The sequence below is a fragment of the Ciconia boyciana genome, chromosome 2, assembly GCF_034638445.1.
Source record: "Ciconia boyciana chromosome 2, ASM3463844v1, whole genome shotgun sequence".
NCBI classification, from domain to species: domain Eukaryota; kingdom Metazoa; phylum Chordata; class Aves; order Ciconiiformes; family Ciconiidae; genus Ciconia; species Ciconia boyciana.
In genome coordinates this window covers 168,171,722-168,184,746 of record NC_132935.1, presented here as the reverse complement: position 1 = coordinate 168,184,746, position 13,025 = coordinate 168,171,722, and the positions used below count along the sequence as shown (strand labels likewise).

The 13,025-nt window shown below is 47.0% G+C and overlaps 1 protein-coding gene across 3 annotated transcripts in view; it reads left to right on the top strand.

Moving 5' to 3' along the window:
• Window positions 1–11,096, top strand: part of SMARCC1 (SWI/SNF related BAF chromatin remodeling complex subunit C1) — a 95,867-nt gene extending 84,771 nt beyond the window's left edge. For all 3 annotated transcript variants that reach the window (XM_072854924.1, XM_072854925.1, XM_072854926.1), the window contains 2 exons: window positions 8,357–8,533; window positions 10,204–11,096. In XM_072854924.1, coding sequence (XP_072711025.1) covers window positions 8,357–8,533; window positions 10,204–10,289 — 263 coding nt within the window. In that variant the 3' untranslated portion in view covers window positions 10,290–11,096. The remainder of the gene's footprint in view (window positions 1–8,356; window positions 8,534–10,203) is intronic.
• The last annotated feature ends 1,929 nt before the right edge of the window (window positions 11,097–13,025 follow it).

The window sequence follows — 13,025 nt, the reverse complement described above, 5'->3', positions numbered from 1 at the left end:
TTGGATTCCAATGTCACTGTGAAAAGCTGTACCTTGTAATTAGAACAGAAAATAAAATTCCCAATTTCTTCTTGTCCTACCAGCCTTGCTGCTGGTTGTGTCATTTGAAGCACATTATTGATTCCTTTGTGCGCTGTTCTGGTTATCTGTGAAATGCTAAGTGCTCCGTACAAGCGATACGTGTGGTGTGTAATACGAGGAACTTCTTCACATTCTTGAAGGGAGAGAGATGGATACCTATTAATAGCTGTCATTAATTAACTCCTCCCTTCAAGGGGGATTTTCAGCTAGTAAGTAATTTCTGACCCAAAGCAGAAATAAGGAGGTAAGGATACACTTTCCACTACAGCTGGATGCGTAACTTCAGTAACCTTTTCCCCCCAATATATTTTGCATCATTTTCTGTCAGTGGTTGAAATATTCCAAAGAATGCTTTGTAAGTAACTTTGGGCTTGTGGCTTCTCAAGTAAGTGTTGTGCATTTCATTATTTAAAACTCATGGGTTTAAATTGAGCTACTGGATGCTATTTACTTTCCTATTGGACTGATTGCAGCGCCAGGATTTTTTGGTACAGATAAGGATTTTGAGTTCATTTCCTTTTGGTAAATATTTTCTAAGAACTGTCAGTGCTTTCTTTTTATCCATTGCACGTCCTGAGCTTGCTGGCAGGAGGCATGCAGGGAGCAGTCAGATAAAAGGAAAGCAAAGACATACGGGTGGTAAATGGGTTTGCAGTACTCGTCCACAGTGCCGTAATGCATGCGTAGTTGCGGGTTTGCAAGGTGTTTCGGTGGCTGGTGATACAGAAATATTATAGCCACGTTGGGTGCTTTCTGGTTTATTTTTGGTTATATGAAAACCTGGCTGGGCAAGAGGCATTATGGGGCTAGAATAGTAAGAGTCAACCAGGGGACAGCGATTCCTCTGAGGATGCTGGATGATATTTTAGTGACTTGCACTGTCCTGTCGTCTTAACATCTGCAGAGCTTCTCCAAGAAGTTTGAGCAGCTTCTAGCTCCTTACAAGAATGTATTATTGAAGATGCATTAATATTTGACGGTTACCAGTGCTGCCCTGCAGAATGGTTGTCCTTGCTGGTCTGACACACTAAGCAGCTTCTCGACAAAGTATCTTCCATCGTACGTGCTTTGTTGTAGAAAAATAATGGTGAGCCCTCAGCTGGGAGGTGTTGTGGATGTCGGGGGTCCTGTGAGCCCGGCACGGTGCACCCCAGCGTTTGGAGGTGTCTGACTTCAGCACGCCGATGCCTCCTTCGTCAGCACCGGGTGAATCACGCCAGAGAGGAGTGGCAGAAATGCAATATGCAAGTGAAGTGGAAATTCTGCCTCTCTCCCGAGACGCGATGCTAAATGAGTTATTGTAGTTAATTATTCACGGTTCTTGGCTATGGGATTGTCTGCTGCAGTGCGTGGGGGGGAGGACGTGCCAAAGGAAAGGACGTGTCTGGGAGGTTGGGTAGAAGTACAGATTGCCGGGTCTTCTGAAAACCGTTCTGGTGGGAAGGAGCACATCTTGCAGTGCTGCAGAGCTTCTCTGCAGTGAAGCTAGCAGGCATTCCTGGGAGCGGTTCTCTGCTCGTTCCCATATCAGGACTGTGAAACAATTCATTCAGTAGTAGGAGAGCGAGATTCCAGCACGGCACGGCCCCTGCGGAGATCAGAGGAATGTCGGAGTGCAGCCTGCTTTGCCCCCATCCGAAATCCTGGTCACCGAAGGAGGAACTCCCTTCCTGTAGCGCTGCCTGCGTTTGCAGATTTTCTCTTTGAATGGTAAATAGGGAGAGGTGTGCAGGAGGATTTGAATCGGCTCCAAGCGTTGTGCATCATGCCCCGTGGGCTGCTACAGTGAAACAAAAATACTAAAACTGTTTACCACTCCAGTGCCCCTCAAGTAGCTGATTTAATAGAGGTAGAGGCTTATTTAATAGAGATAAAGACCTCGGAGATCCTTTAAAAAAACTGTTCCTCATCCGTTTCACTGTAATGTGAATCTGCAGTTGGCAGTTTGCTAATAGTGGAATGCTTCAGAGCACGCATTAGAAAATGTCTACAATCTCTAACGTGTAAAGGATTTTTTTTTTTAGTCTGCTAAATCTCATTTTATTGAACCTTTTGGCTTTATCTCTTCCTGCGTCTGCTGTTTTTAAGCTCTCCCCCTTATGTAGGTCACACTTCCACATTTTATGCTTGAGCCGCTGTCTTGAAGCGGTACCTCTTGTAAAATGAAAAAACTGTACGATCCCTATAGAAATAGGACTTGATTTTTGCCATACTGGTAGTAGTAATTTCACCTTGCTTAATCCCAGTTTGGTTGGGTATTGCTTGATTACTGCTCAACTTTGGCATTTTGGAGTTCTGGTGCGTGATAGGATTGTTCCTCTGCAAATACCCTAACCTAATTTTAAGGTAAAATTGTTGCATACCATGTCAGGAAGGCAAAAAATGGGCAGCCAACCCTGTACTCAAACGCAGAGGAGCTTCTCGGCTTATGGGCGTCTGCAGAAAGACTGCAGTGCCGCTTATTTTTAAATCTCCAAGATTTAAGAGAGAAAAAAGCTCCCCACATTCCTTGATTCAGGTAGGAGGGTGCTTCCCAGTGAGCATTGTTGCGAGATTTGGAGTCATGACACACTTTGAATTTATGAAGAAACAGCATTTTTTTAAAAGTTGATGGCATTTCTGTTTAGTGGTGATTTTAGCTTGACTGTGGTTGATTTGAATATAAAACGTAGTCCTGGAATCTTTGCATGACTGCAGGTTTGACAGCCTTTCTCTCACTGAAGGAACACTTGCCCAGTGTTAGAGCTAAGACCTCACGTGAAGCCCCTCAGTGTGTAGTAAGTCTGATCCGGCTTCAGGTGTTTCAGAAGAGGTTTTTTAATATTAATCACTTCGTTAGTGAGGAGAGACTCTTGTAGGCCTGTGGTGTGAGAAGGAAGATGGCCAAATTACGCTTGGAGAAGTTGAGGCTCCTGTCAAGCAGCAGCTCCCAGGCTGGGGATTTCTCAGTTCCCAGCTTTCCAGGTCTTCTGAAACACAGCTGTGTTGTTCCAATTTTTACATTTTTGTTCCCCTGTCAACCTTCATTTTGCCAGTGAATAACATCCCTCCTACCTGTGAATGTCTTGTCCTTTTGCTACAAAGCCCTCTACGTCTTTGGGCCACATTTTATCTCCAGATTCTTGTTTTGGCATGGTTCAGCCCCTGCCACCCTTGTGCCCCCAGCAGTTTGAGTTGCCCTGTATCTGCTTCTGCTGGTCTGACTTTACTTCTGCATGTTTGTAGCTGCAGGTGTTTCTTTTCTTGTGTCGAAAATATAGGAGTTCATTAAAAATAAAAGGTCTGCTCACAGCCAGAGTTCTTAACAGCATAGTAATGTTGTCTTGATGTACCAAGTGGCTGCTGCTCTTGTGCGGAACCCTTTCAGAGCACATCATCGGAGTCGAAGCGTGGGAGGAGTGCGGGGATGATGATGTACGAGGAAGCAGTGCTCATCTCGCTTGTGTGAGCTAATCTAGATCCGGACGTCGTTTCCAATGTTAAAGCTTGGTATGCCAGCTCCGTTGCTCTGTTCTCCAGCAAACTTGACTTTTCACGAGTAGGTTGTGTATATACTGGGTCAGCCCAGAGGTTCACATCGCTGTCTTTGATCTGATAGCAAATGCTTCGTGAAGACGGTGAGAAACAGGGTGAATGCAGATCAAGCCTTCCACGGTCGTACTCCTCGAGCATTTTGACGCTTGGTGCTTAGGGGCTGCTTTGAACCGGGGTGTTCATGGCCACCGATAGACCTACCCCCTGCAAATTTATTACAGAGTTCCATGGTGTAACTAAGTTCTGTGAAAGTGGGTTTTTAAACCTGCAACGTAAGCATTTCGATGGCCACCTTTAATTCTCTATTCAAGGAAATAAAGGCTACCTATTTGCTTTTTCCGTACTTCTTATGATCTTAGACATGTAATACGCTGTCATCCCTTCCCCCCTACAGAGTTTCTCCCAAGTACCCTGCTGGGCATTAGTTGTTTGCCTAAGTCTCTACACCGAGTCCACTTCTCTATTAAATATTATTTTGAGTCCACTAGAAGACTTCAGACTGACCAGGAATACGCAGCCTGTCAGTACAGTGAGGCAGATGCTCAAATTCCCTCTTTGCCTACGAACAAAACCAACCCGCAGTGTTCTTCTGTTCTGGGCTCTAAGGAATAGACTGTATTTACAAAAGCAGCCACTGAAGATACAAGCTACTCTTGGAGAGGACTTCTTGCACAGGTAAACGGAGCAGAAGAATATAAATTTTTCCTGGAAAGTAACTAATTTGAGTTTAAGTTGTCAGAATATTTCATAAGTGAAGAGAACGGGGTACCAGTTACTGAAGTGGCCAGATAAGTCCCCGTAGACTGAGATTACTGGTGATACAGGATTTTTTTTTTTCCATGTTTGGCTTTTTAATATTTCACCCAGAACTTCCAGCAACTGAAATTCAAGCTGCTATGACTGTAGTGTCACAGGTCATCAAGTAATGTTGGCCATGTCAGAAGTTCCCACATATGTCTCCTAAAAATCGAGGAAAATCCCAGCTCCTGGAGCGTGACCAGCTGCCCTTGTGCAGCTGCGTACTCGGGCAGGCGTGCTTCAGAGCTGACCTGCTCGTACATAGCCCCAGACTGGTTTCTGCACGTAGGCAGCCTTGCAGGATGCGGAAGAGCTGCTTGCTTCTTGTCTGCCCGCTGCGCTCGTGTTTGAAGCTCCGAGCTGAAGCTTCCTAGAAGCTCAGCACCAGCGCAGAACCGATTACAGAGAGTCTGCAAATGGGCGGTTTGGGGCTGTTTGCAAACCCAACAGTGTTTTGTCTCGACAGCACTGATCCTGTAGCTCTTGACCCACTTCTAATACTAATAGATTACCGTGTCTTTACGTCTCAGCCCGTGCCTGGCTGTTGCTTTTGGTGACAGTGTTCTCATGCTGCCTGCCATGCCCTTTCTGCCACTCCTCATCTCCGAGTGAGCTGGACCAAAACAGATGCACAGATGCCAGCAGCAGTAAATTCATGCTGCGTCTGCTTAAATCTTCAGTTGTCTGCGTATTATCCGTTGATACGCTTGAGGGCAGGGCTGCCATTCAGGAGGGCTGAGGCAGGCTGGAGGAATGGGCTGACAGAAGCCTTGTGAAAGTCAACGAGGACGAATGCAAGGTTCTGTACCTGGGAGGACGAGTCCGGAGCAGCAGCTCTGCAGAAAAGGCCCTGTGGGTCCGAGCATGAGCCGGCAGAGACCAGCAGCATCCCAGGCTGTACGAACAGGACCACAGGCAGCAGATTGAGGGATGTGATTATCCTCTGCTCTGCTCAGCAGTTGTTAGACCACATCTGGAGGATTGGGTCCCCCAGTACAAGAAAGGTATGGGTAAACGGGAGTGAGTTCAGCAGAGGGACACCAAAGAGGGTCCAAGGCCCTGAGCACTTTCCCCATGGAGAGGCTGAGGGAACTGGGCTTGTTCAGCCTGGAGGGGAGAAGGCTTTGGAGGGACCTACCAGCCTACCTACCTTCCTACCTACAATACCTATGAGGAGGTCATCAAGAAGACAGAGACAGGCCTTTCAGTGATGTGTGGTGGGAGTAAGAGAGACAGAAGCTGGAACACGGGAGGTTTCGATGGGATACAAGGAGGTCGGGCATTGAAACAGGTTGTACAGAGAGGTGGTGCAGTCTCCATTTCTGGTGCTTTCAAAGATCAGTCAGGTCTTGACAAAGCCCTGAGCAACCTGGTCTGAGCTCAGAGCTGACCCTGCTTTGAGAGGAGGTTGGACCAGAGACCTCCTGAGGTCTCTTCCAACCCGAGTTGTTCTGCGATGGAGATAACGCTTCAGTCCTCTTGCAGCCTGCTTGCTGCTGAGGAGGGGAAAGCAAATGGGCCACACTGAGGAACATCCAGCTCAACTTGCCTGCAAAAGGGAAACCAGATGCTGGAGCTCTTGTTGCGCGTGGGACTTGGTCACCTTGAGTTACCCACAAAGGCATGCCATGTAATTTTAGGAAATGTCTCACCTTTTCTTTTTTCTTTAGGCTGTTGGCTGGGAGGTGTTAAGGATTCCAAGGGGCTTTTTCAAAACCACCTATTCACCATCACCAAAGCAGAAAACATTTTGTTAATACTGGAGACAAAGGAGGGGATTAAGGGCTCAAACGTACACAGCTTTGCTGGCTTGCTGCTGCTCTTTAATATATGGTGATGGAAATGCCATGATGTGTGCTGCAGGCCACTGATCAGCGGTGGAGTGTGTCCAGGGATAAATTTTCAGAGTTATTTTCCTTTGTAAATGTTTGAGAAAACTGATGGTTTCTGTAGAGCTTCATATCTGCTGCTTGCAGGTATGCTAGTCTTGCTCCTGTGATCAAGCAGCGTGAGGTTGGCACATGGACCTCTTGCTTGCATGTCCAGGAGCTCCAATATTATGCTTTCATGGTTTGATGCTTGAGTCCCTGTGGATTTAAGGTGGTTCAGCACCTCTGCCACAGATCTCCAGGACTGTATGAAGCCAGTGGGCTGTGGTGTGTTGGATTCTTTTGCCTTGGCACTGTTAGTGGCTCTGGTTTCAGAAGCAAGTACTCCCTTATACTGTCATCCTGCCTTGGTTTTTTTGCAAGGATAGCCTGTCTTTCTCAAAGAGTGGGTTATTGGTTTAAAGTACCATGGAACTACAGGCAGAGACCAGCAACCGAGGGCCAGACAAGCTACCAAGTGCTTTAGGTCTCCAAGATGTGCATCTTCTGGAGGGACGTGGCTGAGCAGGCAGACTTGTGTGGTTAGCGAAGGCACCAAACATCAGGGAAGTGGAGCAAGTTCATCTCTTCGTGTTGCGTTTTTTCTTTTTTAGCTATTGTTCAGTAGTCGCTCCCTCATGCTTGGAGTGCTCTTCAGTGGTCCCCTGAGCTTTCTGCAGAAGGGCAGTGATGGAGAAGCATTTGGGATGGCTGATGGACTTCACCTCTGGGAGAGCGTGGGATGCGGCCCTTGGGCAGAGGTGTCTGTACAGGCATTAAGTAGCAACAGTTCCCAAAGAGCAGGGTTTGCTTTTGATCACCAGCGTTATTTTAAAATGCAGATCGTTATTCTTCTAGGTCATAAATTCCTGATCATTCAGGCATAGACGAGCCCCTCTTTGACTAAGCTCTGGGCTGAGGCTGCTGTGTCTCCTCTCCACTGTGGCTGTGCTGACTTGCTGGTGGGCCTGCATGGTCCTACCTCTGACCGGAGGATGCTTGCTAAGAGCTGTAACCTGCCTGTTTCAGGCAATAGCTTGTGAGCTGGTGCAATTTCCTGACATCCTAGCAAATGGAAGTAACAGGCATCAATAAAATATTACTCAAAGCTCTTGTTCCGAAGCTGAGCATAAGTAAGAGTTAATAGCGTTTGTGCCCAAGCATTGACTTGGTCCCAAATCCAGAGCTCCCACTTTCTTGGCTTTAACCGCCGGTGTGGCTGTGATGCTTTTTATGTATGTTCAGAGCCTTTTTTTTTGTTTGTTTGAGGGTTCTGTCATCACACTTTATTTCACATAATTGCCTGGGGTTTGGGGTGGAATGAGCTCTTCTGAAAGAAGCCTTTACAATCCATGCCTAATAGCAGCTTTTCTAACTAAAATACTGTACCTTTATGTAAGTGTGTAAAAGTAAATGTAATTGGATTATGCAAAGTAATCTCCTCAAATGAGGTTTTAAAGCATCAATCAGCAAGTTGTAGGTGTCCGAAGCTGGGTGATTCTAACAGTTCCTTTAATGCAGCTGAAACGTGAAGGTCTCTTACAGAGCTGATATGTAAGGAAGAACTTATTGGAACCCTCCCTCACTTCAGAATAGGGGTTTTTATAGTGGAAACTTGTTTACAGTTACATTTTTAAGTGCATGATTTCAGTTCTCCTATTAAATTAATCCATTAGGCTTTGTGGCTGCTCTTTTTCAAGTGCTTTTACTTTGATGCCTTGTTATTCTAGTGTAATTTGTTTCCCGCGCCTTCATGTAGATTACTATCAAATGCCTTTTTAGTAGGGGTTCACGTGAAATGTTGGGTTTTGACTGCGAGTGTTGCCTTCCGCTCGGCTCTTGTGCTGGTGTTTGTGAGAGATGAGTGCCCCGCCGTTCTTCCTGCAGGGAGTGTGTTGGCTCTGGGGGGATGCAGAGGCATTTCCTTTGGTGTTTGGAGCGTGTACGGAGTTGGCTCTCATGCACAAGACTCTCTTCTCACTGCTCGGAAAACAACTAGACTCTGTTTCTCTCTTCTGATCGCTTCCATGTTTCCCGTGGAGTCTCGTCATCCCGTCTCTTCACCGCTCTTGCAGGTCAGATGCCGGGGCCCGGTTCGATGATACCTGGACAGCCCATGCCGGGCCGGATGATGCCAAGTGTGTCAGCCAACATCCATCCAGCCGGCGGTGGTCCCCCCCCACCTGGCATGTCACCGATATCAGGAAACCTAATTGGACCTCGTGTTCCTCTAGCAGCTCCAAATGGCATGTGTAAGTGGATCTCCAGCAGAAAACATTTTGAATATACCTGGGGTGGCTTTTCTGTCGCTTGCCTTACTGCTGGAAAAGTCATTGTAGTTGAAACCCCTTCATCTGCTGTAGGAATAATAGAATCTGTGCACGTTGGCAGCCAAAGGCTCGTGCCAGAGGTGTGCTTGAAGCTTTAAGTGCTTGTTTCCCCTCTAGGCATCCAAACATACTCCATTGTCCTTTATTTTATTTATAACATCCCTTATTTTATTTATAATGACACTAAGGCTCTGTGGGCATCATCAAAAACCTCTCTCGACTTAGTCTGGAAGAATGCACAGTAGAGGTTCAGGAGTTAACTTATAGCTAAATCCTTAAGTAGCGGAGGTCAGAATATAATTCAGTTCAACAATACCTTACAGAAAATTTAGCACTGTGAAATTAAAAAGAGGAAGTGCTAATTAGGAAGAAGCAAACGGTATACTGGGGGAATGTTCCTTACATGGTATAAATACCTACACCTCCAAAAATGAAGTTGATTTATGCCAGCCAAAAAAAAGCAGCTGAAGTCAGTAGCCACTGTGCGGGTGTTACTTGAATGAGCGTGAGAGCGTGTCCAAACCCGGCAAGCAAAAGAAAAGCTGGCACGGCTGGTGTAGGGTGCTCTGTCATGAATTCCTCAATAAATTTGTCAATATTAGCTGCAGCCTGGGAAAAGCTGCTGGTCCGCTTCAGCGCAGCAGGCTTAACCCCAAAAATGTTGTTTAGCGTAACTATCAGCGGACCGGCAGGAATTGTGATCGCTTGTAGTACCTGTCCCAAAAAATAATGGGGAAAAGCCAGCCCGTTTTGGCTTCAGCTGAAGGGAGTTGCTGAGGAGTACTGACTCATCGGTGTTAACCAGCATAAGCATGAAATACTCCATTCTGATGCTATTTTAGTTCAGACATTTGCTCCTTATTCTTCTGGTGCTCTAGCTTTACTTAGTTTCCCTCCCCTTTTTCTGAGCCTCTACCACTGGGAATATCTTATGTCAGGTTGTATTCCTGCTTGCTCTCTTCCCTTATCTTAATTTCTTTTTTTTTTTTCCTCCCCTACTAAACAAGTCAGTCATGTTCTATTAACATCTCCTCTCTGTGCGTGAAAGCTGGCCTTTTGTATCCTTCGTTTCTTTCCTCCTCCTTACTGCATCTGTGGATTCCTCTACTGTAACCTACATAGACTGTTCAGAGCTTAAGTGCAGGCTCTGTTTATATAAAGTCTATTGTTCCATCTATTTTAAATAGAAAAGAGCCATAATCTAAAGGCTCAAGCACAGAGCTGGGAGATGAGAAATGCTAATTCCAGCTCTTAAAGTTGCTTGACGTGAACTTTGCCAGCTACTGAGCTGCATGCCTGTCATCTTTTCTGGAAAAACAGGGATATTCCCCCCCCCCCCCCCCCCCCTTCGGAGTCCACCCAGTGCTCAGTGATTGAAAAGCACAATAAAACGTGCAGCGGGGCTTCACGTGAAGCTTAAGACATGGGGATGCCGCAGTCGTGGCCATCTCTGGGGCTGCTCCTTGCTGCTTTCCCCTCGGGCAGCTGCGTCCCCCATGGCATACAGACATCTGGGCGTTTGCGTTGGGTTCCTTTTCCGCGTTCAGCCCCTCCTGGTGTCCTGCTCACTGTTTCTCTGCTGTTCTTTGCAGATCCCCCTCCTGCACAGCCGCCTCCGCCAGCGGAAGGGGTGACCCCACCTCCGGCCGGAGCCCCGCCGGCCTCAGCCGCTCCGTAAGCAGTCAAGGAAGAAGGAACTTCTACAGCAACATAGTGGTGACCAAAAATGAATTCATCAGTTACCTTCTGTTCCCCTGGGAGGTTTTCACCTCCCGTTGGCCTGCCCCGCTCGTGTATGTGTGCATATACATATACACAGCATCTTTCTTTTCCCCCCTCTCCCCACTGCTCATAACCTGGCAGTACTTGGCATTCCTTTGGGAAAGCTTTGGATCAAAGATGCCAGTAGTGCCTCCCATGTTGCTGGTGGGAAGTCCTTTACGCTTTGGTCTGCTTGCCTGTCAGAGTGTGCTCGACTCTGGTTTCTTTCGTCTTGGTGTTTTGAGCTTTGGGTTCTCCTGGGAAGGGTTAAAAAGAAACCAAGCTTTTAAGGTGGAGGCATTAACTGAGCTCTAGGATGTAGCACGTGCCCACTCCACCTGTGATTTAATGTTTCGGGTTCTCCGGGTAGGGCAAAGCATCAAGACCGGATGCCAAACCAGTGTTTTGAGCAGAGAAGGAAAATAAGGGCGTGCTGTAGCCCGGAAGGTGCAGGAATGCCAGCCGTGTTCATTACAGATATCTGATCGTTAAGGACAGTAGCCGAGTCCTGGGGCTGCCTTGCTAACTTATTAAAGAAAATATTGATCCAGTGCGAATGAAGCCAGGAGTGAATCAATTGGAATAAAACCACTCAATGGTAGGAGTTTTCTTGCTCCAGTTTTTACCTTTCTTTTGCCTTTGAAGGTGGTAGTTGAACCTTCCCTCTGAGTAGTTTGGTACAGTAGCCAACTGAGGAATAAAACCATGATTTTTAGTCCCTCTTTTTGGAGCATATACTTTTTACTTTTTAAAATTAACAAAACAAAAAAAAAAAGTAGATAGCGAAGAAGTGCTAGCATACGGGATTGGGTTGGGATGGCTGGGGTGCGAATGCCAGAACTACCTCCTGCGGACAGCCGAGGTGGGCAGAGTCAGCGGCCGTGGTACGCGTCTTCGGGCCAACTCGCACGTCACCGTCCACTCGCTGACCTTCTGTGGTCTGGGGGGTTGCGGGTCCGGGAACAGCTCCAGCCGGCAAATCTAGGAGCACTCGTTGAGTGAGACCACCAGCGCGGTACTGCTGATGCAGACCTCCAGACTGCCAAAACTGCTTCTTTGCTCGTCGTTAGTGACTGCGAAAAATCCTTTGCTGGCTGTGGTTTGGGTTCTCTGCCCTCTTCCCGGCGTAAGAGGGTTTGACAGGTTTCCTTGCCAAAGGTCTGAAGACTGCTCGCTTGTTTATAGGGTGGCTTTCAGCGACCGAGTGCAAGGTGGTGGTCTAAGGCTTGACCGGAGAGAGATCTCCCAAATAATCTGAAACCCGCAGAACCACTTATACCACAGAAAAAAAAAAAAGGATTTGCTTTGAAGAGCACTCAGGTGATTGACTCATCGATGTTAACGGTTCAACTTCCCAGGTCCTGAGAGTGCATGAGTGTGGAGTAACCATTTCTGGGCTGCCTGCACATCCGCTGCGTGCTCAGACGATCGTCTGCAGCCTTGTTACTTCCAGTGCATAGGAACGATGCTTTCCACCGTCAAGCTCTGAGAATCCACAGTGCCTAGCAGAGAACGGTCAGGGCCTGCCTGCCTTCCACCTCCCACAAAGGAAATTAATCCCCAATGTTACCTTTCCCTCCAGGGTCTTTGGGGCGAGCATGGGATTTTCTGGTTCAGACCGTAGTCCAGTTTAGAATAACCTCAGGTTGTTTTTAGCGTGATCAACTTCAAATATAAAGGATCCAGATGGAGACTATTTTTTACTGTACTAGTGATGATCCTACAGAGTACCTGAATTCTTGACACTGTTGTGTTTCTGTATAAATAATACATGTGCTGACTTTTTCATCTGATCCTATGTATAGGGCCGGTTTTATTCCTGCAACACAGCCACCCAATTTTGTGAAATAAAAAAAAAAAAATGTGGTTTTTGTACAAAGCTTGTGCCACTTTGTCTGGAGTCTCCTTTCCCTCCCTGTGCGGTGTGGATGAGCTGAGAACTGTTAATACGATACGGATCTATTTTGGGGGCTGCATCTTGACTACAATGGAGTAAATACAAAGCCTGAGCTGGTTACCTGGCAAGGCGTAACACCAAAGTAACCCAGGTAAGCGACGGCCCTTCACAATGCGCTCGGTGATCGGCCGCTTTGGAAAATGGTATTTCAGATTTTAAAAGCTTAATGAATTGCGGACGAAGTAAAACAGCATTCGAGGCCTAATAGGATTATTTCTGTTTGATTCCTGCTTTCCCGCTGTCTTGCTGTGCTAACTTGGTTGCTCAGGCTCGCGTTCCCAGTTGAATCACACACTTGAAAGAAGGGCTCTGAAGTGGCAGATTTTAATAGAGGAGGCCTGGGCACGCTGACCTAGCAGGGTCCCACCGTTCCTCTATTCCCGTACCAGCTTCGCTGTTAATTGTTTAATTCAGATGCCTGTTCAGATCTTTTGTCCTCTCCTGCAGGGCTCCAGAGGCTGCCAGGATAGTTTCCCTTTTTGATTAAACTGAAACCGAGAATCCAATCTGGATTATATTCTAAACGCTCCCGCTACTTCACCGCGTCGGAGCTTTTTCCTCTGAAGAAGCGTATTAAGGGCACTTCTTCCCAGCCATCCTAGATGCATAATGCCCGCAGGCCCCGATTCCCTGAAGCTGAAGAAGGAAAAGCACAGAGGTGGGGACGTACCCCCAGGTCCAGGACACCCCCCGGAA